The sequence below is a fragment of the Eucalyptus grandis genome, chromosome 10 (genome assembly GCF_016545825.1).
Source record: "Eucalyptus grandis isolate ANBG69807.140 chromosome 10, ASM1654582v1, whole genome shotgun sequence".
Lineage (NCBI taxonomy): Eukaryota > Viridiplantae > Streptophyta > Magnoliopsida > Myrtales > Myrtaceae > Eucalyptus > Eucalyptus grandis.
Window position 1 is genome coordinate 31,898,159 of NC_052621.1, and position 27,663 is coordinate 31,925,821.

The following is a 27,663-nucleotide window of genomic DNA, read 5'->3' on the forward strand; positions in this document are numbered from 1 at the left end:
TCACTAAAATTCGACAAAAAGGGAATAGAGTTAGGTGCGTGTGGCGACCAGCGATGGCGAAGTTGAGTCCGAGAACAGATCTTAAAACAACAAGAGAGTCTACTACGTGATGTTTCCCCTTTCTCTTGTTCCCTTTCTCGGGTCCAAACTCCGAAATGATGTCGTCGTTTCGGATTTTGGTTTCTGCTTTAGTTCTTGCTCAATTTAGGGAGCAACACAATAAAAATAAACGGATATACAGACAAATCTCCAAGTTTTTATTGCTAAACTAGAGGAAACTATTCCGCAAGGGTGACATGTACCCGATATGATGTTGTCGTTTCGGATTTTGGTTTCTGGTTTGGTTCTTGCTTATTTTAGGGAGCAAAAAGATCTACTAAATTCATCGAATTGTTCCAAAGGGTCAAAACGACCAATTATTAATGGAATTCCTTGTCGGCTGTCTGTAAAATATTCGTTTGGACGAGGGCAATAAAAATAAACGGATATACAGAGAAATCTCCGCGTTTTTATTGCTAAACTAGAGGAAAACTATTTTGCAAGAGTGACATTTACCTGCCTACAAAATTGACGGGTTTCATTGGATTTGCCGACGTACATAGATTTTAATATTTATGTCTAATTATGTCACGTCACCAAACGCTATGTTCGCAACCAGATCTACCTAAATCTGTTCAATTGTAACTTTGTATGAATGGATGTGAAGGAAAATGAGAGAAAAATAATAAGAAAGGTATGTCTTATAGGTTTCTATGGAAAATTAAAGGTGCGGTGGTTAGACTTTTAAGTGATCACGCCCAGGCTTAATTATAACTAAAAAGCCTTGACAATTCAGGAAACCTGGTGGATGGGAACTCAGCGTATCCTAACCTTAAATTATGTGACGCATGTGGAACATGTGGAACTCGCCAACAAAGAGTAGATTCTGAATTTGACAGTTAACCACTACTGAAAAAGAAACTCCCATTGTTTTATCCTGGAAGCCAGTTTGCTAGCTTAAGTTGTTGAATCAATCAAACAACTAATAACCAAATTCCAAATACTTCACATAATATTTCGATGTAAAAGAGCAACACGATCGGTTTTTCATATTTTTACCATCTGGAACACACAGAAGTCGAATATTAGGAAAGGAACAAGAAGAATGCCAGCTCAAAACCATGCAAACTCAAACTCAGAGCTGTATTATACTATTAAAACTGCACAAAAATACATAGTTCATCCCAAAGCCTTTGATCTCAACTCAAACACTTGCATGATAGGCCACTCAGAAGAGATCTGACCCCAGCATTTTTTGTACACATGATCATAACAATTATGGTGCTCATTAAAACAATCTCTTCTTGGGACTGGCCAAATTCAAATACCCAACTGGAATTACATCACGTGAACAAGAATCCAGGGGCTATTACTCTGCAAAGAATGCCAACTGTCTAGACGATATGATGAAAACCTTCTAGTCAACATGAAAATATGAAGCAAACATCTTCCAACATTAGCAATGCAAAACTGTTTAAAGGAAACTTCCATTGTCAAGTAAAAGGTTCACAAGGATATGAAAAGTAACATTTAAGCTAGGAAAATACAAAGCTTAACCTCAGTAGATGATTAAACCCCTCATCCTCACTATACCCATCACTGTCTGGACCTTGACTCTGCCCTCCTAGCCTCATCACGAGTTGAAGGGAACAGCTCCACATACCTTGACCCGATGGTCATTTTATCCTTGCTCATAGCTCTCCTGGCCTCTTCTGCGGAGGTAAACTCCACAAATGCCTCTCCAGTTGCTTTGCCATCTGGCCTGCATGCTATGTGTATCCTGTCTTTTACCACCTCATACTCTTTGAAGAATTCAATTATTTCAGGTTTTTTCACAGAGAAGGGAAGTCCGCGCATCTTCAATATTTCAGTGAATTCCATTTGGTCCTTATCATCAAACCTTTTTGGTCCAGATGGAGCTGGCGTAGGATTTTCCAAGTAGTCAGTATCATAAATCCCCTCATAGCTAACTTCTGCAGCGACAGCATTGTAGTAATCTTGCCTCTTGCACCTAAAAACTTCCACGTAGCGACGTCCCATATTTTGTCGATCTCTCTGGAGGGCAAACTCAACATGCATGTTTCCTGCAAAGACAACAAGAGCCTCTCCCGAGAAGCGTCCATTCTTATTGACCAGCAGTACGTCCACTATGTCAAGTCCAGCAAAGAACTTGTAGATGTCAATGTCCGTGCAGTTGAAGGGTAGTCCCCTTAGACGAACAACTGGAAAGGAAGGGGGTTGAAAGCCACCACCATATCCAAAAGGTTGATATCCACCCGAACCGCTGCTCACTGCGAAGTAGGGATTCGATTCCATCATTCTTTGTCTCTTTGAGCCGACCTCGTACCCATCTGACACCCCCCCGCCTCCCAACATTGCCCTTCAATATTTCATACCAACAAAGAATCCCCCACTAAACCCGTTAATATAACCAAACCCAACCCACACCCACATTGCCTATATCTTATTTTCTTATATTATCCTTTTGGAAATATTTAAACTGACAACTTAAAGAACACCATAGCAACCCAATACAGAGTGAAGCAGCAAAATAATACAGCAAATAATTAACCTGGCCTACAAATGCTCAGGAAGCAAGATAAGTAGATTGGACAACATGCAAAGACTACTTTTGATGCGCAAGAAGATATTTGGCACATTCAACATTCAACAGACAACCGACTATTAGTTAGGGCATAAGATCATACAGGCACTTGCAAGTTGACAGGACATCAGATCTGAGACAGAATGAGAGATGAATGACACGAACCATGCAACAACTCCCATTAAATATGTTTAGCAGATTCGAGTCTTTGCATCTGATTACAGAGATAGATATGTGATTTCAATCAAGCACAGAGCATCAACACCCATTAATCATGAGCATCACGCTAAAACTGGACAATAAGGCGTCTCCACAAGTCAAGGGTGTGTTTGTCTCCCTCAAAACTTCATGTTAAAGGAAAACATTACCCACAGAAATCATTCTATAGAAAAATGGTTAGTTTTCGTTTGTTTGGTAATTTAGGGAAAGCGATTTCCTACTTGCAAGAAAGATAAGTCATTTTCCTCTAATATAAATTTAATGTTTTCAGTCCATGCAAAACATCTTTCGTACGTCAATGAGTTCTAAACAATCTCCCAGAAGCAGTTTTCCTTCAAACATATGAACCCTAAGTCACAGAAAATTCTCAGAAACACATCAGCAAAAGCATCGAATCCCAGTGAGGCAGAGAGAGAAAATTCAACCGTGACAAGAAAAGGGCCTCCATGGTATTATCCCACGCCCGGTTTCTCTTACGATACAATCTTCCCAAAACTATTTCTCACGCACACACCCATGACACACTAGTGTCAAACCATCCCTTCGCCTCTCTAGGATCATAATTAGCACTGATCAGTTATTTAAAAAAAAACCTTTTAGTTCACAGCTCATAATGCGAATTTTCGCTTCCAACCCTCGCCAACGGGAACTCATCAGACCTCAAATCTACCGAAACAGAAACAACCATCTTCACTCTTCAAGACGACCAAATAAACTTTATGCAGCAAGCGATTGATTCAGCCTAGGTCAGCAGCTCATTCCGACGGACTACAGCGACCCAAAACCAAGAAAAGTAGAAAAACCTCAAATTCCAAGCACGCATCTTCCGACAATCATCAGACACGACAAAAATCAGGGTTCGATCCGTTTCAGAAACACAGACACGACATAGGCAACGAGCAAAACGCACGCCGATCTTTGCAAGAATTAGATGAGAGTTGGGGACTTACCCTCTCGATCCGTACATGCCCGCCATGTTTTGAATCAAGCGAAAGCTGGTTGGATTCGATCTTGGTGAGAACGATCGCCCGCTGCTCCCTCCTGGTCGAGCGTCAGTTTGCGATGGTGGAGAGAGACGAACCCTAATTGGTGCGACAGCGTTGAAGCCTCGAGGTCGGAACGATTGAGGGACAAGATAAAAACGTTAAGGTGGTGGGAAAAAAAATAATTGGTAATATATATATAGGACAAGTACAGAAATAGATGGGGTTTTGATGTTAATTAATTTGACAACTTTGAGGTTTTATTTTGACTAATTTAAGAATTTAAAGACTTGAAATATTTGCAGTGGTGTCTCTCGAGCTCAATATAATTTGAGTATGAAAAATAACACATAATAGATGATCATATATTTTGCGTGAAGATGATTAAATTTCAAGAGTCTAAATTTCAAAGACGGTGAATTTAGATTATGATTAGCACTTTTTTATAATTTTAAGACATCGTTTATCAAAATAAAATATTTAATCCTCAAATGAGCAACCACCGACGTCATGATTTATATCTACGCTTGTTATTATTGGTAGTAGTCAATCTAAGAATTTTTCTAAAATAAAAACAATTCATTGTTGGAGGGTCTAGGCTTTGGATTCGGCCGTGAATGTTGTCTTGTCACTAGGGATTTTGGGCCCACTTCGTTGTGTTAGATTAGAACGGGGTGGTTGAGGCCAACAGAGCTAAGTTGTGAAAACAGCAATAAGTAGCAAGTAGAGGCATATATTTAAAATATGAGTGCGTTAAACATAGAAACGATTCGACAATCCCCATAAGTCAAAAGTGCTCAATTCCAAGATATCCATAAAAATTAACTAGCATTCTCTTTTCGTAGATTCGAAGCCACGTTGCTATTTTGAATTGTCTTGTTTTACTCATTCATTTATTGACTTGATCATGATAGATAACCGAAAAAAGTCACGTCTTACTTTTAGGTTCTAATCATCGCCCTAACAAACTTGACAAGCTAATGTAAGATTGAATAGCATGTTATTGATGTTTATGAATTTTGGTGGGAGTGCTCATTTGAAAAATTAGAGATTATCACAATTAGATGGAAGAGAAAAATTTAAGAGTTTTAAATCGAGCGAAATTTATGGCCATCTCATATTAAACATATACTTTGATAATTATATACATCTATTATTTACAAGATGAACTTTGAATTAAAAACCGAAAAAACTTCAGACAATTTCTTCTTAATAGCAGCCTTTTCAAAAAAAAAAGAAAATGGCTGAGTAATCTTGAAAATAATTTTAAGGAATCATAATTATTTTTGTTATAATAAAAATGAAAGTACATGTTATTCTCAAATAGAAGAAACTTGCCGCATTATATCATCAAAATTTAAAGATAATAAATTATTATTATTTTTTGGTAAAGAAAGATAATAAATTATTCGTCTATGTTGCATACCGTAAAAAATAATTAATTACACAATTACTATATATATATATATATATATAATTTTTCTCTCTTTACCACACACTTTTTTTACTCTCTTTTTTTTGGGGGGGTGGGTCCCTACATAATAACGCATCTTTTCATTAATTTCAAAAGAGTGATTTTATTTTTTACCCATGCAAGCTGCTTTAACAAAAAAGCACTCGTCAATCGAAAATCTTTCCCCTTCCCCCAGAATTCCCAGCTCCCAGGCCAAAATATCAAGGACCCGCATTTACGAATATACCCTCTGCCCTCCGAAGTCAATGACCCAGCGATGCTTATCCCTACCCAACCTGCCGCTTTCAATCCCCAAAGTTTTTCTTTCCTGACACACTCCTCCAACCACCCCAACAATTACAGGGACCAACTCGTCATTGCGCCCCCGGCCGGCCTCGCACGTGCGGTCAAACCCCCCGCTCCCCCCACGTGTCCGCTCGATCCGCCGGGCCTCCCCTTTCCCCTCTCTCCACACAGACGATTCGCGCCGCGGGGGGGAGACGAGGTGGGGAGGGCCCTCAGCCAATGGCGCGGCGTCACGCGGATCGGTGACGTGGCGGTCGGGATCGGGAATTTGAAATCCCGCCCAAACCCCGGACCCCAACGGGCTCCGCGGATTCGAAGTCCTGCCGAGCCCCCCCGATCGGGGAAATCCCGGAACTGCCCCTGGGCATTTTCCCACTCTCTCCCGGGCAAAAAAAAAGATCCCCCTAGCTTCGCACAAGCACCAGCACAGCAGAGCACATCTTAAACACTCTCTCTCTCTCTCTCTTTCTCCCTCACACACACACACAAATACACAAAGCACATCTAGAACTCGCACACGCACGCTCTCTCGCTCCTTCTCTCTCTCTCTCTCTCTCTCTCTCTCCCTCGCAGGCCCTAAGCTTACAGGTAACGCGGAGGAAACCCTAGCGGCAGCGGCGCTGCCTCGGCGCCGCGCCATCGCCGGTTTCGGGGCCGATTCTCACCGGTTTCGCCGCGTTTTCTTGCAGGTTCCGTCATGAAAGGAGGCAAGGCGAAGGCGGAGACGACCAGAGTCGACGCCAGGTGAGTCGTCGCCCCTCTTCCTGTTCTTCCGTTCGAGTTTTTTAGGTCAAACGCCGGAGATGGAGGCTGATCGCGCTTTTTCTTCTGTTTTTTGTTGTATCCGTTGTTGTTCTTGCTATGGCGGAGATGTCGTTTTCCTTTTTGCCTTTTTGTCTCCTTTCTGTTCTCTCTCCTGTTTGACGTTGTGGCTTGATGTGCAGTTTGAAGAGGAAAGGCGCCGGGACGCAGCGAGCTGGGAAGAAGACGGCGAAGAAGGAGAAGGCTGTGAAGGATCCTAACAAGCCGAAGAGGCCTGCCAGTGCATTCTTCATCTTCATGTATGGAAAACTATGGAACTTGCGATTAGGTTTTTGATTCCGGCGTTTTAGAGAGTTTTTGGCGTTTTTTCGGTTCGATCGAGGAATGCGAGGTTTACTTTGGCTTTTTACTTGTTTCTCCTGTGCAATCTGTTTCTGGATATAGGGAAGATTTCAGGGTGCAGTATAAGCAGAAGCATCCTAACAACAAGTCCGTTGCTGCGGTGAGTTGACTCTCTTGCTTATGATTGATTGTGGATACGGTGCTATTGATTTGGTCTGCGAGCCTTTCTCAGAAGCATTGCTGATTACGGTTGTGGATCTGCCTATTTGAATGAACTAGGTTGGTAAAGCTGGTGGAGACAAGTGGAAATCCATGTCAGAAGCTGTGAGTGTCTTGTCTTATTGATTGCTTACTGGATTAAATTAGTGTTTTTATCCGCTACCTGCGAGCGTTTTATCTGTATTGACATCTTTGTTGTTTTGCAAATTGTTAGGAGAAAGCTCCTTTTGCAGCAAAGGCAGAGAAAAGGAAGGATGAGTACAACAAGAAGATGAATGCTTATAACAAAAAATCAGTATGGAATTCTGATTTTGAGATTTTCCTGAAGTTGATGTCGGTTTTGTCTTTTTCCAGTTGTAGTAATTGTGGAAATTTTCTTACCTGTTTGCGAACGATAATGATAGGCTGAAGGAACCAATGGTGCCGATGATGAAGAGTCTGACAAGTCAAAATCTGAAGTCAATGATGAGGATGATGAGGATGGAGATGACAGTGCGGAGGTTAGTGCTAGATGCTGTAGATGGTTTAAATAGGAAAGTTGTCATTATAAGTTGTATATATACTGATTTGTCTTTTGTTTGTTCTGGCAATTTTAGGAGGACGAGGATGACGACTAAGTCACTATTACCCTCGAGGAGTATGTGTAAACTGTTACGCCAACAAGCAACAAAAAATTTCTGTCATTTTGGACATGTAGTTGTTTGCCTTGATGATAATTAGGTGAACAGTGATTGGCTTGAGTATCTTCTGAAACTTAAATAGCGATGTAGTTAGTTGTTTATGCTGATTTTAGCTGAAGCTTGTTTCTCTGATCTCATATATTTAAGCTTCTTTGCACTCATCACTCTTTTATTTCTTTCTATTCATTGAGATACATGTTTAGGCCTCTAGGGGGAGACATCTTGACTGAAGTACTTGTCTCAGATGCGGTCATGTTGAAGGATCTTAACATTCTGATCTGTTATGCATGAGCATGAGGTTTCCTCATTAGGGATATAGGGTGTGTAAATACTGTGCATCCCATTCCAGGCATCTCTAGACCTGCTTTGCTCACTGAAGCTTGTTCGCTCCATATCCGATTGTAGCTGGCTTTTCTAGGCTTGCTCATGAAGCTCTTCTTTATGGACAAGAAGTCATAATGTGCAATGTGATTTAATTTTCTAAAGTGCACAAATACTAGCCCTTTATCCCATCCCAAGAGGTGGAAACAATGACGACTTTTGGTGTTTACGAATTTATTGGTGTTGGTAGCGTTTTGATGTTGATGTGAGCCTGATGATGCCATATCCCCATGCAAAGTTAGCAGATAGTTGTATGTTTGAGTGCCAAATGCCAAATGTCTGCTGACAGTTTCCGCATAGGATTACTGGGTAATAAAAGCAAAACCCATTGGGAGGGTTGTGGATTTTAAGGGATGGAATGTACTTGTTGTAAGGGACTGTGGGTGTTGCTAGCTTTCCTTAGTGGAGTCTCTAGTCTATTTTAAGAGTATGATTGGGCTCGATTGCATTGAGTATTTAGGATTTGGCTTTTGCTTTTGATGTGAGCATTTCCTCTTTGTTAGCTCCGTCAGGGCCGTTTCTAAATTCTTTTGATCCGACAGGATTTTGTGATCAATCTGTAGAAGTGGTTGTCTAACAAAAGTTGTGTTTTATGCAAGATATCCTGCAAATGGTATGAAATGGATTTTGATGGTAGAGATGAATCTCTATGCATTGTCTGTTATGGAGGTTTTTGTGCGTTTATGTTGGGTCTAGTAGTACTCAACTCTTTCAGGAACGTCTTAGAATAGCGGGATTGGTTTGCTTATGTCTGTCCAGAGGACTAGCATGAGTAGTACTTAACCTGCTGGGGAATGGTAATCCTCAGTTTTGACTACTTTCTAAAATTTTCTAAAAGGTTGTGATGAGATTCCGTGATTAACACTGATACGAATTGCAGCTGAAATGGATTTCCTAATTAGGTGCAAAAACTGTCTGGAGGAGTTAGGTCGTGTTTTTCATTCCCGAGTTGTATTCACTGCTTGGACATCCTCGACAACATTTGTCCCTTCGAAGTACTAACTTTGGAATTTCATCCTAGTCTTCGAAGTACTAGCTTTCTGGATGGTTATCAAACTTTATTCTTGGCTCCAATGCTAGTCTCTTCCACTTTCGTTTCCCTCTCTTTATTAATATCCCGCTAATGAAAGGGAAGAAATTTTGCTCGCAAAAGATGCAAAGAAGTATGTGTCTAAAATAAGGGGGTATTGGTTAGATGTGCTAATTTTAGACACTGCGCGAAGTATGTGTCTGACCAACAGGAAGCAAGCTTCTGATTGAAGTTTCTAGTGATGGTCTGATAACCGCAATATTTATCCTTATTTTAACGTGCTGGTGGTTTACATGCTCTATCTCCCTTAATTGGAGAAAAAGTTTTTATTCCTTTGCCTTTGTGAATATTTTTGAATTTTCAAACAAAGTAATTTTAAGACACATTCAAATCCATCATCTCTTTATTAATATCCTGCTAACAAGGACAATGTGTGAAATTGATCTGCTTTAATACAACTCATCTCGGGATTGGGCGAAAGAGAGGTAAGATAGAACCCACGCGTTTCTTTCCTTGCTATGTATGTATATACAAACCCACACAAACGCATATATACAACATAGACATGCCACACGCAACAGAAGGTTTGAAAGAATGAAGCAACATTACCAATAACATAATAAATAATCTCCCAGATGATCGGAATCCTTGTTAACCGAAGTCACATTGTCAGGAGGTTCGCTTGTCATGTTCTGCGACTCGGAGCACCTCTTTGGCCATCGACGAGAATGATTTTGCCGTGTCTTGCATCTCCGTGGTTTTTAAGCTTATTCCCTGTCGAAGGATGAGTAAAATCATGAACTGAAAGTGCAGGCGGAAAAAACAAGTAGGAAAAAGGAACAAAAGCGGCGTTACAAGAGAGTAGAATAACGACCGAAGTTATAGACTTTGGCACTAACTGACCTGCAGCTTCCTCGAATTCTCCTGCAGCTTGCTCTCTGCCATTTTGGCAGCGCCTGTTGTTTCCTGCACGTTGAACAATATCCAACAACGTGATGCGCTCTTTGATAAGAAAGAGGAATCAAAAGGATCTAAATTGCGTTGAAGAAGCCACACGAGTCCACGAGTCCCCAGCCCTTATGTTGTCTTTACTGAACGGAACGTTCTCCAAAAGCATGTTATAGTGTCAAGGGCTCTCCTTCATAAACATACTCGAGATGTGCAGTTTCCTAATCCGGCATCAAATATTAGACACCCGAAGCCTCGGAAGTTCTGTTCAGTCTGTTTTAATTTATCACAGAATTGCTTATGCTACTTTTACTAGACACTGTATTATTCTTTCTGGATAAAAAAGGAATCATCATCCTGATGAACCTTATTGTGAAATGGAGAAAGCAAGCTCACTGCTACAATCAACATACTCAACATCAGTAACTTTACCCATCAGGTTCTTGTCCAGTTGAATCCCCTCTCGTTGATAACATGGTACCCCCAACTATCTCATCAAAGTGAATTCGTGATTTGACAGGCCAGACTCTCATTTTCTAGTTCGGCAAAATGGTATAAACCTACCAGGATACAAAGGGAAGCAGAAAGAAACAAAGATCTTTGCCTTTTGAAGGCATGTGGCAGTAATATACTTACGCTAGAACTGGCGAACCCGTATTTCCTCTTGATCTGATCGACTGCACCAATCTTTTCATCCTGTTGCTCCTCTTTTGTGGAACTCTTCTCGTTCTTGATCTTTACATGCTTGAGTTTCCCTGTCAACAGAATTTATAAGTGGAAAACATCATCCAATTGCAAATCTTCTCCTTCTCAGTATCCTCTAGTTCATTTGTGACAAGGCAGGAAAATGCCATGCTTCAAATTACTAAACCCTATAGGACATTGTCTGCACATTTGTGCGCTCGCGTGTGTGTGTTGTGCATGGTATAGGTTGCATTTTTGGTCTCAAATACACAGAAAAACCACGTCGCATGCATATGGATCATAGATCATAGTGTCGCTCACATTAATTGCCAAGGAAGGTAGTATCATGGGTTATGAAGCAACACATCCCCCTCATTTCAATGCTCCCGTGAGGAAAAGGTGAAAACGAAACCTATTTCTAGGAGCAGATGCTAAATCTATTCTTTCAGATAGAAATGAACAAAGGGTGGGTGTATCCTGTCATCTACCTCTGGAATACTTCTCAAATCTCAAGATTATTAGCACAACACAAGATCATCTCCAGAAATGTCAAATACATCAGATACTGACATCTTTAGCAATTCCTAAAAAAACTGATGATCTTAGAGAACACTCTTAGCACCACTTATCTATATCATTTGGCTGTGTAATATCTCAAATGACCAAGATCAATCGCTCCTTTATCCCACATTAATCATTCTATTCGTTTTGAGACTTCTTTCCACAGTAACTTTACATGTTCTTGTTCTACTGTGTATAATGTAAACTGATGACTGTATGATAACCTAGCACAAAATCTGTGACAATGATAATGCATGACAGTGGATAGTATATGGAAACTGTGAATATGTGATCAGCACTACTGCTGATAATAGAAAAAGAATACAGACATTGCCTGGGTGTTCACCCATTTTGACCCGGTCAAAAGTTTAATCTTCTCCCACATCAGTCCATGCAAGACAAGGCAATGGTGGAATGTCGATTTGGATGTGGAGAATTATTGGAGAAAGTAGAACACGGTGAGATTATCTTTACTTATAAATGACATTATGTTCAATTTTGGAAAAATGGATCCACATACTGACAAAATATTCTCCTATCACCAGTGAATTTCTATTTTTTTTTTAATTCATGTTGCTTTTAAAGAGGATAGATCCGCATGAAGTAGCTAGCTCTCTAACAGGAAAATTCGTTTATATTACTCACCTTTAAAGCTCTGAAATTTGTTTGCCAAGACTTTTTTGTTGAGACCTCCAAACAAATTCTGTCCTCGAGGTTTTTCCTCACTATCACCAATATCAATATCATCTTCACAAAGCAAGAAATTTTCAGTCAGTTAAATCTGAAGTTCACCATGAATAGTATAAACAGGAAAAACAATTTGTTGGGGGTAAAAGTGCACACATGCAGGTAAATTTACTGCAAACCCCTGTCCTCAGCCATACCTATGTTCAATTCATCGTCATCTTCATCCCCAGCCAAATCCTCTCTTTTCTCAATCTCGGTGCCACTATCATCTATGTCCACAATATTACTCGAGAAATTGGCTGTTGAAAAGATAGTGGAGAGTTCTTCAATGCTTGCTCTAGGATCTTCTTTATACGTATCGGGTGCATGCTTTTCTCTATTGACTTTTGTGTCTTTGAACACGGAGCTAAATAATCCCTGTTTGTGCAAAATAATATTGTTACAACCGAGTGGTTAATATACAATCTACTCAAAAAGGGAAAAAGAAAAAAAAAAAACTCCAACCTAATACTACCTTGGGCTTCTCCTTCTGGATGGCGCGCACAGGAGAGAGGCTCTCTGTTGAATGAACCAGGTCTTTTTGGTAGACTTGGCTGAGAGACCCCAACAGCCTATGAAGAGGAACAATAGACAACGCCTATAAATGTTAACCATTCTACCAGGAGTAATGACAGATGTACATGTCTACTTATTTCGTTTTTACAGAGTTACAAGAAACATAACCATAATATCAATTCCTTGTCTAAGAAAAATTGAAAACACATCATATTGAGTAGAAGTAGCATTAATATAGTTGAGCATATGGCTGTGCATGAGCATAATACTAATACAGTGGACCATCAAGATCGCAGATGCACTATTGGTAAGAGCTCCTGGTCTCCTGCTAAAGCTAGTTTTCATTGCAAGTATGCTTTCTAATTGGAGGCTCCCTTCTAGGAATAAGTAGTATTATGAAACAAATTTGAATGACGTTCTCTGGAACCATACTATGGAACTCCTGTAGAAGGTCGGAGAGAAAGTTGAACACACCTGAACATATTTGTCTGGAGTAGAACTGAGAAAAGAAAAATCTCCTGGTCTTTGTTCACCTGTGCCAGGAAATAAATGAAGGTCATAAATTCAGAAGTACAGAGTTGGGACAAATGAGTAGAGTAAAAGTACCATAAGAAGTTGACCGTCTGAAGAAGAGCATATCAAATTGTCATTTATTGTGCTTCCCTTTGACGTGGGACCTGCAAGTCCTCTTACGTATGTTTCCCTTATCAAAGATAACTCGGGCAAGGACCTACCAGCCCCAATAAGAAGACAAGCTTAGTAAATGTTTGGTTTTACAACTTGCTGCATATGACTATATAAATATTGAAAAGCAGTTGGATAAACCTTGAAATAAATTCTCTGTGGCCTAGATTCTGGGTAATTGAATAAAGTGGACTTTGGAAAAATGAGTGAAATAGACTCTATTCAGTTGGATCTTTCTAATAAAGATATGAGGAGGAGGATCTTGGTAGATCCTGTGTCTAACCTAGATAAAGAGGTAATTTCTCTAGGTATAAACGAATTCCCATGCACCTGTCTACCAAGACTTGAAATGGTGCTCCAAAGTAGCATCTTCTTATACAAAGGATGACACAAAAAATCATACAATTGCTGCAGAAAGTGCCCCAAACAAACATGTAATGAACAAAATCGATACAAGAATTTCAAAGGATTAATAATTATGATGGTAAGTATCAAATGTTGGGCAAAACTTCAACTAAACTAATGAAAAGTTTTGCATTCCTACTGCTCAATTAGAAGGTGTAAGACAACCACATCCTGGGGAGAAGACAGAAGAAGCAAGCAGAATTTTATATTTGAAGAAATGTTTGGAGTGCTATACTCCAGCAAGACAAGTTATGACCCTGTCTGTCTCATCAGCCAAGTTGCAGGTAATTCACTGTCAAATACCTTATCTCAATCTTCCCACAAGTAAAAAGAAGCATAAGTCCAGCATTGGGAGTATAGAAAGTCGAACCCCAGCAACAGGACGAGGAGTGGAATTTCTTCTTATATATGACCTTCTTGACTCCCTGAAACAAAAAGAGATATATAATCCTCTTCTTGGCTGTTAAAGAAGTATATAGAAGTGCTCGGTATTATTACCTGAACCACATGCGGTAAAGAATACACATACACGGCTTTCTCCGAACATAGCAACAATAGTCCCTGCTTAAATATGGAGTCCTCAACCATATCCTCTGTGTTCAACTCTGCACAGTGGGATTATAAGTAAGCTCATTAGTTTCACACAATAAATTATCTCAAAAACATGCTGCAGAACTTGATTCTCACCCAATATCTCCAAAAATAGAGCTCTGGAGGGCTTTTTAGGATGCACCATGCTATTGCTCAGTATTGTACCAGTATCACTATCCAGGGCCACAACTGATGAATCCCTCGTCGACATCACCAATATATTCTTCTGGAAACCATGCAAAGCACAGGTACCAAGCTGAACAGAGATTATGCCTGTAGAAATGTCACTTGAAATTTGCTTGGTAAATTGTACATGAGGCCCCTCTACATCAATCAATGCGACCTAAAGCAAAAAGGCACATGCATTAGATTCATGCCCCAACAAACTTCACAAGCTGATGACAATGCTTTGCATTTGAAAGGGTTATTTCCCCCCATTCTGCAGAAAGATCTCATTAAAATAGTAAAACAAAGAAAAAAGCCCATTTGAATTTGCAATAGACAAAGAAACATGCCCGAACTTGTTATGTCAGCAATATATCATCAAACACTGAAAAATCACTCTCAAACAAGTTCTAATCAGCACCTAAAAGAATAAATATCATAAAAGAAGCAATAATATATACCTAGAATGAAAGACAGACACTTACATATCCTTGATCAGAACCAACAACAAGATGCCTGGAGCTGCAGCTCATATTTAATGAAAGCACTACACCATTAACCTTCAAAGCTTTTACACCGCCTATCATGCGATTGTTTCCTCTCTTTGCACTACCTAAAAGAGAGAATTTAAAGTCATAATTGTTGATTTGATGTATCAAATTCTTGCAAGAAGTACTTAAAATCTGACTAGCAAATGCATTAAGTTTAAACTACTTTAAACCTCATATAGACGTACCTGAGACATACGCTTCGGGCTTAAATTTATATATGCGAACCTGTAGTTAATTAAGCAGATCAACAATATGAACCTTATGACTGCAGTAAAAAGTAAGTGGTCCTGTTTTATTAAATCTGTAGGCATAGGGCTAACCATTCCATTTTGATCCCCAGAAACAAGGATCTGGTGCTTTGCGTCAAAACACAAAGCCGTAAGTGCAACCCCACTTAGAGAAAAGTCATCTTCACTCTGCAAGAACAAGACCATAATAAGAAGCACAAATCATACAACCGAAAGAGTGCAATCCACTTTTTAAGTTATGTATGCTCCATGGAGTCTCTTTCCTTCAGTTCCAACACAAATTCATGTTAAGCCACAAAACCAAAAAATAATTCTTCGATTTGAGCAGAATCTCCCCGAAACTTGATGTCTAACTTCTTTTATCCTTCCATCAATATGGATGAATATTCTTGTTAATAGAGCTAGGTAAGATGAATCGAAATTTTTATCAAGTGAAGCTAGACTTTGAAGTTTAATCCAATGAGAACATTGATGCATGAGAAGTGTAAAAGCAGATAAAAACGCATATATGGGATTCCAGCAAAAAAGATGAGGCATTATGGGGAGAACACCTGCTGCTCGACAGAAAAGATAGGAAGAGGAAGTGGACATGACATGTCCCAAAAGTTGATGGCTCCATTGCTATGCCCAGTTACGTACAGATTTTTGACCTTTGCAAACCCACCAAATGGGATTGGGTTTATCTGAGATGCATCTCTACCATTTTTTTCCGAGTGCAGAAGGGGCGGAACCTTTTTGACCAATTGTATGTAATCCTACATAACCAGAGAAATCAGACTTACCAAGATGATCACATTATGCTGAGGACATGTAAATTGACATCTACGCACCTCGTCATCTAAGTTCGAGATACACTGGCTACTAGTGATGAATTTTGCCACAGTGATGCTTGATTCGGTGAGTGGTAACCTAAGCCTTACTTCTTTTGGGATGGGTGGAGCAGACTTGGATTGGCACTGTAGGAGATACTTTTCAATTAGGCTGTCATCATACTCATATAGATGTTCTGATTTTCCAATAACTAGAAGAGATTCTCGTTTCTGCTTTGTCTGCTCACTGTAGTTCGAGATGATCTCCATATCAATGCAAGGCTCAGGCAGCTGAAGCCCCAGCTTAATTGTGCGGGATTCAGAGTGGTCATTCAGCAAGACTACCTGACAAGTAAAATGTTAAGTTGCCATAAGCATTCTCAATACACCATGGAATTCTAAAATGGTTGTATTAAAATGATGAGGCGGCAGATTAATAGGCCCACCCAGACAAGATGCCTACAATATCTATGGGAAATAATTGAAAGTTTAGTAGCAAGAACTTTGAGAAGTCCTATATTTCTTACTGCTAAGATCTTGAAATGTAAATAGAAAAGGGAAAACAAGGTCTGCCTTGTCTTAGTGTTTTTGGAGCCTAATAATAATATGACAATATTAGAAAAAATTTCTTCAAAGGTAATTCCTGACAATGAAATGTCTAAAGGTTATAAGAGCTAGTAGTCAAGCGATAGAGTCTGCTTAAAATGAAAATAATGTCCAAAACCAAGTAAAATATTTTTATGCAGGAAAATTAAATGATGTCAAATACCTGCAAAAGATTTGAAGATGCTGCATCAGGGGCCGCCAAAAAATATAGTCGACTTGGTTTTCCATCTGTATGAACGCATCTCATAGAAGAAATCGGAGTTCTGTCCAGCTTATATCCAAGATTTAATTTACAGATCGGACCACTTTGAGAGCCTATATCTGGCACTAATTCACTTCTTCCATTTGGGATTGGAACACTCCAAATGAAGATATCCCCAGTGCTATATCCAATGACAGCTTTACTCCCCAGTGGGCATGCCCAGCAGGCGGATGTCACTTTCTTTCCTTCATTATGTGCTGACTGCAACATGTTTCCACCTTTGAAAATTGATTTGCTTTCTCGTATTTCCCACAATACAAAAAGACCATCTTCGTATATTATTAGTACCCTGTATTTGGACAATAAAATACTGAAATAGATGTTTGTAAACTTGAAAAAAGAAGTATGTAGCTGAGATGTAAAGAACTTCAAGTAGACAACTATCTAGCGATTGTGGGCGAGGAGGGATTCGAACCCCTGACACCGCGGTTCATAACTATGAGAATTTTATGAAAGCCATTCATTTGCTTCTCTTCGATGGAAGTAAACAACTATCTAGCGCCAGGGTGACATTACGTGAGCTCACAATGCTTAACAGGAGGTAGTATTGACAACTGTAAATAAGATAAACCTGTACTATAAAGAATAAGCAGAAGAAATTGAAGCAAGCAACTATTTAGTGCCATGGTAGCACATGAGTGGATGATGCTCAACTGGAGGCAGTAATGAAAACTGTAAATAAGATAAACCTGTACTATAAAAAATTAGCAGAAGAAATTGAAGCAAGCAACTATTTAGTGCCATGGTAGCACATGAGTGGATGATGCTCAACTGGAGGTAGTAATGAAAACTGTACAATAACCTAGACCTGTGTTTCATTGTTTGTAACAAATTCCCCACATCATTCACTATATTTCCCAAGTCTAGGATTATATTGGAATCTAATTCCTAAATGCTATTGGTACAAGGTTGCAAACCATTAGTAAAATATGATGCCACTAGGGCATGAAACCTTACATCTCTGTGTGAACTAGTTCTTCAACCATATCAGAGTTATTACGTATATGCTGAACTAGTAGCGCCACGAAAAAAATTTTGCAAGTCAATCGAAAGTGGCATCAGTTGAAGGGCAAAGCATGTGGGACAGTGAAATAAAAAGGTGCTTCTTAGCCACCTTAAAACTTCATGCAACATGAGACATTTCATGGCATAGTTTTTCTCCAGAGGCATGACATCATTAGATTATCATAGGTTGCAAACAATGTAAATGCTGCAACAAGAAAATCGATAGAAATAAGACTACCTCTTGCTTTCAGCTAATGGTTGAGGCAGTGCATGCATGACAGCCACGTGACCAGATAATTCATTTTGAATTCCTGAATAGGATGATTTATCAAACACGAAATGTCAATAATGATCTCCTTGCATATAGATATCGTAGTAAAGCATGGCATTGTAAGATCATAAGGAGCTGAAAAAAAGACAAGTAAAAAACACTGACAAGATCACCGAAAACACAAATTAAAACTGGAAGGCATCTAACCATGAGATACTTCAAAAGGTATCGTGTACTTCATTTGGACTAGATTATATGGCTCCTGATTAAGCTTCAAAACAGACACGTTTCCAAGAGGATCTCCAGCATACCTGCCAATATATGTGTCAAACAATAACATGAATGATGTTATGCCCCTATTATCCAGACCAGTTTGACTTTGGAAAACACTTACATGTACAAACTATGTTGCAGGACTGATAAAGAGGTAATTGCATCTTTGAAATTGTAAATGTGCGACAATAGCTTCTTGTCTATGTCCCAAACCTAAAATGCGATTCCCATTTAAATTGATCTCTCAAGAACAACTTCAAATATAAAGAAACTCATAAATTTGATTTTCATGAGACTGCCCCCTGCATGACACATGGCCAGAGTGCATCTCCTGATGAAGACTTACCTCGATTTGATTATTGAAGGTCACATTCAGAAGAATGCCTTGATTCTCGATGAACTGACAATAATGATGTGGATTAATAATTAGTGAATTCACAATATGAAAAAATAATAACTATTTGAAAAGGAACTAAGAAGGCAATCTATCGCATAAAGCATGGAAATGCAAATCACGGACTAAACCAGAAAACCTGCATAAACTTGCTCGGTCCTGTTTGCTCAGATTCAAGTATGACTTGAGTGTTATCTTTCCCATATAACTTGATCTGGCCATTCCTGGATAACAAAACGAAAGAGAAGCACGTTTGTCAAAGAGTTTCCATTGAATCTGCAACCAAAGCCTCAAAACATGGACATCATATTGCTGTTTCAAGAGAAAATGCGAGTTTGTGGGAGAAATTTCATTTGCTGAAAGGCAATGAGAGTGGTAATTTCAACCAATACCTTACTTCTGCTTCTTAATAGTTTCAGTTTTCAAAGTGTTGCATCAAATAACCATATTAGCGAGAGGAAATGTAGCATTTGTGCACTTGCAACCTAAGACTTAGGAGAGTCAGAGCTGTTCAGGAGCTATCTAAATCATCTTAGTCCAAGTTATTTTTGACCTGCGAAACTGATATTGCACTCCATCGACAGAAAACACATAAGAGAATAAATTAACAATGGCAAAGAATCATACTTTGTGGAAACAGCAAGTATGCTCTGAATTGAGTCATAGGCGAACTTGGTGCATCCCGATGGAATCCCATAATGGAATACGATATGTGGGTTGATATCGCTAGATTTCAGTCCTTCTGTGTTTCTTCCTCCAGGCTGCCAGAAGAATCAAACACAATGTCACAATTAATCATCACTCAGCAGCAGTAATGACCAAGGGCATAGCTTCATTTTATGTACCAGGGATAAAATAGTATCCGTGACTAACAGTGGGGATGGATGTTGCTTGATGATATGCCTTAAAACTTAGGTTAAATTAAATTGAATGCGCAAGTTTAGGCACTTTATCTAGAAGAATTCATCTCCCACACATCAAACATTCCATAGCAAGGACATTTCTATATGGACGTCAAGAAGACATAACAATCATATCACGCAGCATCTCAGGTCATGAAATGGGAAATTATTACATAACCCGTGCCTATAGAGGATGTAATCCAATCACCCACGAGATGGTAAAAGATTATGTAGACGGAAGGACCAAATTGTAATCCATTCTTTGTTTCCTCGTCTTCGGCAGGCAAAGTTTTAATGTCCAGGGAAAGGATCCTATGCATAAGATACTTCTGGTCACTGTCCGATTCACAGTAATTTAGATACTGGTCGGTGGTTTCGGTCCGTTTTTCCCGCTGCGCGGGCCCAGAGGATAAAGAAAAGAGACAGAATATATTAAGAGAGCGGGTCTGCTTAGAATAAGATAATTAGGGGAAATAGCGTATCGAGTTTGAAGGCCCCCAAGGAAAAGAATAAAAGCATGAGCTTGACCTTTTTAAAGGAGACACGTGGACTGTGGACTGCAACACCACCGTCCAAGAAGCGAAATATGCGCAAAGGACAGATGGCAAGCAGGTAAATACTTGCTTGGACACGGCCCAACCAAGGAAATTCCCCTTCTTAAGGGATCCCTTAACTTGTCCTCATCGTGATAATCAACCTACTTCCAAATGGATTGAAATTTCACGCTTCCTAAAAACCTAAAAGAGGACCCGAGATATAACAAACGAGAACTATATTATTACTTATAAATGCCGCGACAAAATTTTTAGCTGGACTTCAGGACAATCTGAAACTCGTTCGGATCCTCAACATGATTTTATTCACTCCTTTGGAAAAAGTCCAGATGTTTGACCTCGGGGCTCGGCAAAAAAGAAACGGCCACGTACCTTTCGGAGACATCGAAGAAAGACAGGACCACACGATAACAATAGGGGCTAAACTATCGGACAAGACAGAGTCACTTAAGCTCTAGTTGGTCCACGTGGAAAGTCGCTGTCTATTACCTTGTGAGGCGGTTTCCGCATGGGGTCGTCGGCGCATTAGCCTTTCGTCGAAACCGTAGTCGGCCGTTACAATCAGGAAAAGGACGAGAAAAAGAACAAAGCGACCGAGGCTAATTCCCATTTTACCCAGACCCAACGTGTAAATCATTTGCCTATATTTTCCCAAAGCTGGCCAGAAGAAGCAGGATGCGACGTGTCCTGGAGGAAAGATCTTAATCGCAATCAATGCTCCTCCTCCACTTCAACGGTAGTCTACAGCTCGTCCTCCTAATCATGATTAAATCTTATCTAATCCAGATCAGAGACAGCTTCTCCGCTATAATATTACTGCTTTGATGGCTGGAATCTCACTTGATTCCGGTTTAAATTAGAATTTCACTCCATCAGCACGGTTCCATCAAATGTTCAAGCCACTCGATCGCCGCCTCGTGGTCATAATCATCGCATCCACTAGGCTTACCTTCGATGCGTACGGTTCGCTTGACTGACAGAAGAAACCGAGGAAACAGGGAAGCTCCACATGATCGCTGGGATCAACTCTCCATAAATAGTAATTATATAGACCGTCAAATCTTCCATTTATCATTCCGATAAATTCAAATGGACTTGCCCGTTGCCGATCTCAATGAGCCGGACACGATAATCACTGCTCGCAAGTTTAAGCTCGTTCCTAAGCGACCATCGCATTAATGATATATCTCCCTCTCAATCGGGAAACAGATCCTCCTCTCTTCCTCATTAAAAGATCAAGCCAGAGCGAGAGCAGGCAAACCAGCGTGCGAACGGCAATTCATTGATTCAAAATATCTCCTGCCTTTCGTTACCTAATACGATGACGACGACCTGACGACCTGACGACGACGACGAAACATAATCGTATGGAGGCCAGTCGAAACTGAATCCAAATCAGTCGAAACCTTGTGCGGAAACGAGCTCGAAACAAGCACTCGACCTAGCGGATGCTTAATCGACACGACGAGAAGCGAGGAAACGAACGCCGACGACCGATCGAATGGAGAATCGCGCACACGCAAAGAAGCGGATCAACTTAAGCACAGAGAGAGAGAGAGAGAGAGAGAGACGATCCACGACTCTTACCTTCTTCGCAGCCTTCTCGACCAGCTTCTTCACGAACATCGAGGCGAATCGGCGGCGATAACCTCCGGCGAACGGGAATGCGGCCGCTCGAAGGAACTCGCAGTCTCTGGTTTTGAGAGAGAGAGAGAGGGCTTGCTTTGAGATAACCGTCGGAGAGAAAAAGAGAAGTGGAGTCAGTGAGAGAAACGGTTGAACGGTGTTTTAGTTTTAAGCTCGTTCGCATGGGGAAGAGAGACAAAGCGGGCGGTTATTTTATAGGGGCGGGAGCAGGGGATTAAACGAGATCGGAGGGCCTCGGACGAGGACACGTGGAGGGTGATTAGGTGAGCCAGGGATCGGCGAGGATGGGAAACATGTTTGACGATTTGACCGCAAATCCGATCCAACGAATCGACAGCTTCTCCGAGAGCCAAAAAAGCATGGGCGACTAGGCGACAGCGACCCTCGGTAGGACACGTGGACTGCACTGAGCGTCCGCGTGGGTCCCCCCGACCGGTATAGGATATTGCAGCGTTCTTGCCTTAGGCCCTTTTGGATTTACCAATAGTTAATCGGCTGCGGGCCTCCTTATTTGCTGACATTGCTTTCGTTACTTTATATCTCCTCTTGCTTTATTCGCAAAAAGATGTTCCTTAATCAGGTTTGAAACCGTTATGGAGAGATGGGTACTGTGTAGCTAATGAAGATGTGCAGATCAATTAGCAATTACTCAGTTCGGCTTTACCAAAGCTATCAACTTGCATCTCAGTAGGGCTCTATGACGAGCTAACCGTTTTTACAAGACAATACCCTTTTGATGATGCCCAAAGAGAATTGCTAACGCCGATCGCCTTCCTCTTTCTTTCACCGTTCCATATAAGTTGGCAAATATCTAAGTAACGTGACAATAGACTTGATCAATGAGTGGGTTTTCATAAGATACTCAATAGATCCATTTATGTTAGGACCAATGGCATTTCCATGTTCTGACCAAGCACCATCGTGATACCATGGAATCGGCCGATTCCACTGGTCTTTCTGAGCCGTGTTTTCGTGCCTCGAGTTCGCACTCACACAGGTCTCAGGCTCCTCAACTTCTTCCGTCAAAAGAGATGATGGGTTTTTAGTTAGAGATGAATGGGCACGGAAGCCTTAAGAAAGCAGTCAGGCCCAACGTTGTCTCCCATGAAAATCGAATCATCCTCGAATTGAAGCAGCAAAGCGTTCCTTTGCAATTCGAATGCATGAGAGACTCGAATCGGGCCTCTAGGGCACGGCCCCTAATCTTTTGAAGTCGATGCAGGTCTCCCGAAAGTAGCAGGTGCGTGGAGCCTGCAGCCACATGGGCTGTCGTAGGCCCAATAACTAGCTAAGGATTTTGGACATGTATTTGGCCCACGACAATAGTTCTATTCTAAAATCAAGTTATAATCTTTCTCACTTTAGAACTTTCAATACACCGATTCTCCTCCTGTTATGTACAATCATTTTTTCTTAAAAATTGAATTACTGTGAATAAAGTATACTTAAACAGTAGCTTGAAGCACTCATTTACAACTCTTGTAAATAATATATCAGTATCTCCCGTGAGATAAAAAAAAAAATTATAAATCATCTTTGAGTATCAAGGGAAATGATTAGGTATTTGATTTGAGTTTTGGGCCGTGAAAATGTGGGGTTCAAACTCAAATGAGTTTCGGGATGATTTTACTACATACCAGGTCTTTCGATCAAAGAATCTCACTAGCCTAAAGCTACTTCCCAAAGTGCTTCAAAACTCACCTTTGATCTTCTCATGCAGCCCTTCTTTTTCTTGGCAGCACCAACCCTCAACATCGGCTGGTCGAATATGGCTAAGCGTCGCCTGAAGTAGGACAATGACAATAATATAATCGTCTTTCATTTTCCCCGATAAAGATGTAAACATGACATGACATGATGATCATTAATACTACAAACAACATCATATAATCGAACGCCATTTCCTCTTCCATAATAGGAAAAGATAATGATGCGGAGAAGTCGCGATGTTCTCTTATCAACGGAGCGGGCATTTAATTCGTTGTCAAATGTAAGGGGGGGCACTTCGTAAATTGCCAAAATAGGCCAAAAAAAGAACAAAAAAATGAAAATGAAAATGAAAAATAGGAAGATGCAGCGACTTAGAGCTAGAGCTAGAACTAGAGGTGGGCCCCACAGCTTTATTTTGCCGGAGCTCCCCAACAGCAGAGCCGCCCTCAATTATTACACCATCCTTTCTTTTCCATCCGACACGGTGGGCTCGCCGGAGCCCAACAGTCCTCAGTCCTCTCTTTCCCCTGTCCCTTTGATCCCCCTGCTACTGCTGCTTTTACGAACATGACACTTGTCCGTGTCGCCGTTCCGCCACGCGGCACGTTCCTGAACTCTGACGAGAAAAGGCTCGTTAGCTGTATTTACTATTTAGTATATTTACTATTTAGTAGTACTTTGTAAGGTCGCGGAGAAGGTTGTTGAATAGGATGGGGCATGCATTTTGGAATTGATTATGTCCGATATATTGGATGGGAAATACTGCAGGTTACAATATCGGATATTGTCATATAGTACTTACCATCACATCCGATCTAACATGAGTGTTTAATGAAACTAAATTGGGATGGAAAGAAAATTGTGAATTTGAACAAATTCGCTCGAAAAGAAATAATTAAAAAAATGCTAGATATAGAATCTTAAGCCACTACAGTGACCACCATGGTGGTTGCCTTCCGATGATACGTAGTAGTAGCCACCTTTAGTGCCATGGTCATTGCAAAAGAACCTCGATAGGGAGAGATGGGTAATTTGACATTTGTTCAAAACCATCCAAATTAAGATTCATTTTGAAATGTCAAATAAAATGAATCTTACCTCATTCGACTTCTTATTGAAAGATAGCTCTTGGGATCGGGACATACGAATGCGCACATATGCACCATAAAGGGATATATATATTTATAGGTATTAGATATTTATGTCGGGATCAATAATGCTTGTATGAACGGGATGTACAGTGTTTTTGTTAGGCGGATCTTTATTATGATTCCTTTTCCTAGAGCTAGATGGCCTTGGATATAGGTGTGGTCCCCGCGAACAAATTTGGGGGAAATGAGTGATGATTGAAGTCATTTCACCACAGCCTGAACTATCATAGTTACAGGGAGGCTACCCTAATCACATGACGGACGCTCTTCGACATCATTACGTGAAGCCGCTTCCTTTTGCAAACTCAAGCCCCACCATCAATCATCTTCCTGAGTTGTTTGTGCGCGTTAGAGAAAAAGAGAGGGAGAGAGAGAGAGGACCATCTTTCCTTTTCTGCTGTTTATTTATAGGCAGCAAGAGCTTGCCGTGAGAATGATGGTGCAGCTCTTGTGGGAAAGGTCGAAAATATGCTTTGGTATAAGATAGTATCTGACGTACCAACTGGGAGTGTCAACATTTCGATTCAATTTGTGTTTTCAAGAAAACCAAAGCAAAGCAAAACGAACTAATAAGATATGAACCTGACCCAAATTGAATATGAATTGAATCGAATATGAATCGAACAGAAAACTCGATTCAATTCGATTAAGTTTGGTTTAGTTTTTTGATTTAATTCAATTAACTGAACTGATGTGAAAGAAGAGCAATTACTTTTTAGTTATCTAAATAGAAAACCAAACCGAATCAAATCGAAATTGCATGAAATTTCGGTTTGGTTTTTCGGTTCGGTTTTGACACCCATAGTACCAACCATGATACTTATCAATGCCACAATTGTCAGGAAGACGAGAGAAGAATTTCAAGCATGAATGGATGATCAGTGCTCGATTTTGAGAAGCGAAGTCGGTGTATATTTGACATGTTGCGATAAATTTGGAATTCTGATTAAGTTTGAGCTTTCAAGCGTGTACGGTCTATTATTGGCTAGACTGCATATTCCGTCATAATCGAATAATCGAAAAGTAAGTCCAGAAAATTTATTCGAGGACACCACAAAAAGGCAAAAAGAAAGAAATAAAGCAAGCAGCGGCATGTTCACTTTATCTCGTGCATGTTGGCAACCTCACCCCCAATTTTGCACGATAACGTGGATGGACATGGCATGCACGCACGTAAATGGGTCCCACCTCGCAAAGTGCAAATGCAAAATTTTAATCTCTTTATTTTCCAGGCTTTGAATTAAGTCCAACAATAATCCCACCTCGCAAGCTTGAGCTAATTGCGACTCGTGAGGCCTCCAGCCTAGCCTCGCTGGCTTCTGGCGAGGCTCGAGCTTACCGATCTAGTGAGGTCTCGAGCCTCATTGGCTTATGACGAGGCTTGAACTCGTCGGTTATCATTGTGATCTACCATCAGTCAAGGAAAAAGTAGAAACTAACGAACACTTAATCACTTTAATTTTTCAAGCTTTGAATTAAGCTCGGCAACAATCCTTTCTAGGCATAAATGTTGGAATTTTGCAAGAATCACAACAAAGGCACCATTTATTTTATGAAAATATATATTTTTAAATTGTTTGTATCGTTTGAAATAAAAATTTAAAGAAAAATATTAAAAATTTATATTAATTTTTAAATAAATAATAAAAATATTTTTCATTCATTAATTTTTCTAAATGATACAATCGACGTTAAAAGATATGTCTCAGATTAGCAAATAAATGGAGCTCAAGAGTTCTAATTAACCAAAGGGACTCGGGAACAGCCGGGCGTAGCGGGTCAAAGGTCAAACCCGCGGCTTGCTTCCCGAAATAAAATAGACGTCCACAAAATTCCCCGGCACGCCGCTCGGCCGACCCTCGGCCCCCGCGCGTGCGCGACACGTGAAGATCCAACGGCCGACCTGACCCCCTCGCGTGAGGCGAACGCGCGCGTCATTGTACCGATCCGTCTGCTGCAAGGAACGAATACGATGTCGCCCCGGTTATATCTGGCGCCAAATGGAGGCGTCGTGCGCGAAAGCAACTGTCGGGGGGAGATGAGCTGGTTTGGTGTGTGATCCTGCGAAAAAGCGAGTCGCTAAAAACGAATAAAAAAATATTCCGAAAACATCTCGATCTATGATACGACCGGATTTTATTTTTTATTTTTTATTTTTTTAAATTAGAGAAATAACTAATTGGTTCGTGACCCTTAGCTGTATTCCATACTCCATGATGGAAAATACGCTTCTCTTTGCTTAAACGCAGCACAAGTTGTACAATTTAATCAAAACTGAAATTCCACCATAAAACAAACAATGATCACTTCTCTCTCATGCAAACTCGCGCGATTATATAAATTAATGACATCTGTAGCTTCAGCTCGAGATCAAATGCAATATAAAATCCCCTTTAAGTTTATTGATAATAAAACGCGTTACAAATTAACGTATTAGCATTTCAGAACTCGTAAATTAAATTTGATGCTATGTTTTTTACCTAATGATATTACGAAAAGATTTTTCAATGCATGTGGGCACATATCAATCCATACGGGGAATTGTTTTAAAAGTTCTGTTAATAGAATTTGCGACGAATTTCAATCCTAATCCTATGCATCTTTAGTAAAAAAAATCATTGAGCTATTGGAAATTGTAATTAACCCAGGCTACGCTTCTTTTGGATAGGAAAAAGGTGAAACCCACGTGAGGATAATGAGTTCAACTAAGTCACGGCGACAGTTTATTAATCGATTAATTAATGATTAACGCAGGAATAAAGGGAAAGGACTCAAAAGATCTTTTCGCTTTCCATCAGTTTTTGATTCCGGGCCAAAAAAAAGCTCTTTCTATTTTTATTTTTTACACTTACCTTTTTCACGTTAAGAAAGGAAAATAAAAATAAAAAGACAAGAAAAGGAAAAAGAAACTTCTTTTAAAACTATCATCGTCATCGTCATCATCATCATGATGGTCTCTAAAGACTTCGATTACCATAAAA

General features: G+C 40.1%; 3 protein-coding genes across 5 annotated transcripts; 1 reads left to right on the plus strand and 2 right to left on the minus strand.

Moving 5' to 3' along the window:
• Positions 1 to 1,309: 1,309 nt before the first annotated feature.
• Positions 1,310 to 4,034, minus strand: LOC104422836 (heterogeneous nuclear ribonucleoprotein F). 2 transcript variants are annotated; one of them, XM_039303768.1, is made up of 2 exons: positions 3,814 to 4,034; positions 1,310 to 2,330 (listed from the first exon to the last, which is right to left on the minus strand). In XM_039303768.1, exon 2 carries the CDS (start codon positions 2,116 to 2,118, stop codon positions 1,636 to 1,638), a length of 483 nt encoding a protein of 160 aa, XP_039159702.1. In that variant the 5' UTR covers positions 2,119 to 2,330; positions 3,814 to 4,034; the 3' UTR covers positions 1,310 to 1,635. The 2 variants fall into 2 exon arrangements, with proteins under 2 accessions (XP_039159702.1, XP_010033581.1); XM_010035279.3 differs by having other exon boundaries at positions 1,310 to 2,419; positions 3,814 to 4,023.
• Positions 4,035 to 6,032: 1,998 nt separating this feature from the next.
• On the plus strand, positions 6,033 to 7,769 carry LOC104422837 (high mobility group B protein 3). Its single transcript, XM_010035281.2, has 8 exons — positions 6,033 to 6,193; positions 6,295 to 6,349; positions 6,550 to 6,666; positions 6,812 to 6,869; positions 6,989 to 7,033; positions 7,143 to 7,223; positions 7,333 to 7,428; positions 7,525 to 7,769. Exons 2-8 carry the CDS (start codon positions 6,303 to 6,305, stop codon positions 7,543 to 7,545), a joined length of 465 nt encoding a protein of 154 aa, XP_010033583.1. The 5' UTR covers positions 6,033 to 6,193; positions 6,295 to 6,302; the 3' UTR covers positions 7,546 to 7,769.
• A 1,623-nt stretch (positions 7,770 to 9,392) lies between these two features.
• Positions 9,393 to 21,974, minus strand: LOC104422838. Of its 2 annotated transcripts, XM_010035282.3 has the most exons (24): positions 21,762 to 21,974; positions 19,346 to 19,479; positions 18,858 to 18,942; positions 18,671 to 18,724; positions 18,446 to 18,537; positions 18,259 to 18,362; positions 18,019 to 18,091; positions 16,677 to 17,064; positions 15,929 to 16,252; positions 15,650 to 15,853; positions 15,171 to 15,266; positions 15,036 to 15,075; positions 14,785 to 14,912; positions 14,231 to 14,477; positions 14,042 to 14,148; positions 13,847 to 13,968; positions 13,061 to 13,184; positions 12,929 to 12,987; positions 12,414 to 12,510; positions 12,097 to 12,316; positions 11,858 to 11,959; positions 10,604 to 10,722; positions 9,923 to 9,985; positions 9,393 to 9,793 (listed from the first exon to the last, which is right to left on the minus strand). In XM_010035282.3, exons 1-24 carry the CDS (start codon positions 21,798 to 21,800, stop codon positions 9,689 to 9,691), a joined length of 3,126 nt encoding a protein of 1,041 aa, XP_010033584.3. In that variant the 5' UTR covers positions 21,801 to 21,974; the 3' UTR covers positions 9,393 to 9,688. The 2 variants fall into 2 exon arrangements, with proteins under 2 accessions (XP_010033584.3, XP_039159265.1); XM_039303331.1 differs by lacking the exons at positions 18,446 to 18,537; positions 19,346 to 19,479; positions 21,762 to 21,974.
• Between the last annotated feature and the right edge of the window lie 5,689 nt (positions 21,975 to 27,663).

What these genes read in the sequence shown, in the direction of transcription:
- LOC104422838 (XM_010035282.3), bottom strand. Translation starts at nt 21,800, where the DNA reads ATGTTCGTGAAGAAGCTGGTCGAGAAGGCTGCGAAGAAG. An exon ending in CCTTCAATAATCAAATCGAG is followed by an intron (nt 18,538 to 18,670) that starts GTAAGTCTTCAT and finishes ATCGCATTTTAG; the next exon opens with GTTTGGGACATAGACAAGAA. An exon ending in TCTATTTTTGGAGATATTGG is followed by an intron (nt 14,149 to 14,230) that starts GTGAGAATCAAG and finishes CCCACTGTGCAG; the next exon opens with AGTTGAACACAGAGGATATG.
- LOC104422836 (XM_010035279.3), bottom strand. Translation starts at nt 3,839, where the DNA reads ATGGCGGGCATGTACGGATCGAGAGG. An exon ending in GGCATGTACGGATCGAGAGG is followed by an intron (nt 2,420 to 3,813) that starts GTAAGTCCCCAA and finishes GAAATATTGAAG; the next exon opens with GGCAATGTTGGGAGGCGGGG.
- LOC104422837 (XM_010035281.2), top strand. Translation starts at nt 6,303, where the DNA reads ATGAAAGGAGGCAAGGCGAAGGCGGAGACGACCAGAGTCGACGCCAG. An exon ending in AGTGCATTCTTCATCTTCAT is followed by an intron (nt 6,667 to 6,811) that starts GTATGGAAAACT and finishes TTCTGGATATAG; the next exon opens with GGAAGATTTCAGGGTGCAGT. An exon ending in GGAAATCCATGTCAGAAGCT is followed by an intron (nt 7,034 to 7,142) that starts GTGAGTGTCTTG and finishes GCAAATTGTTAG; the next exon opens with GAGAAAGCTCCTTTTGCAGC.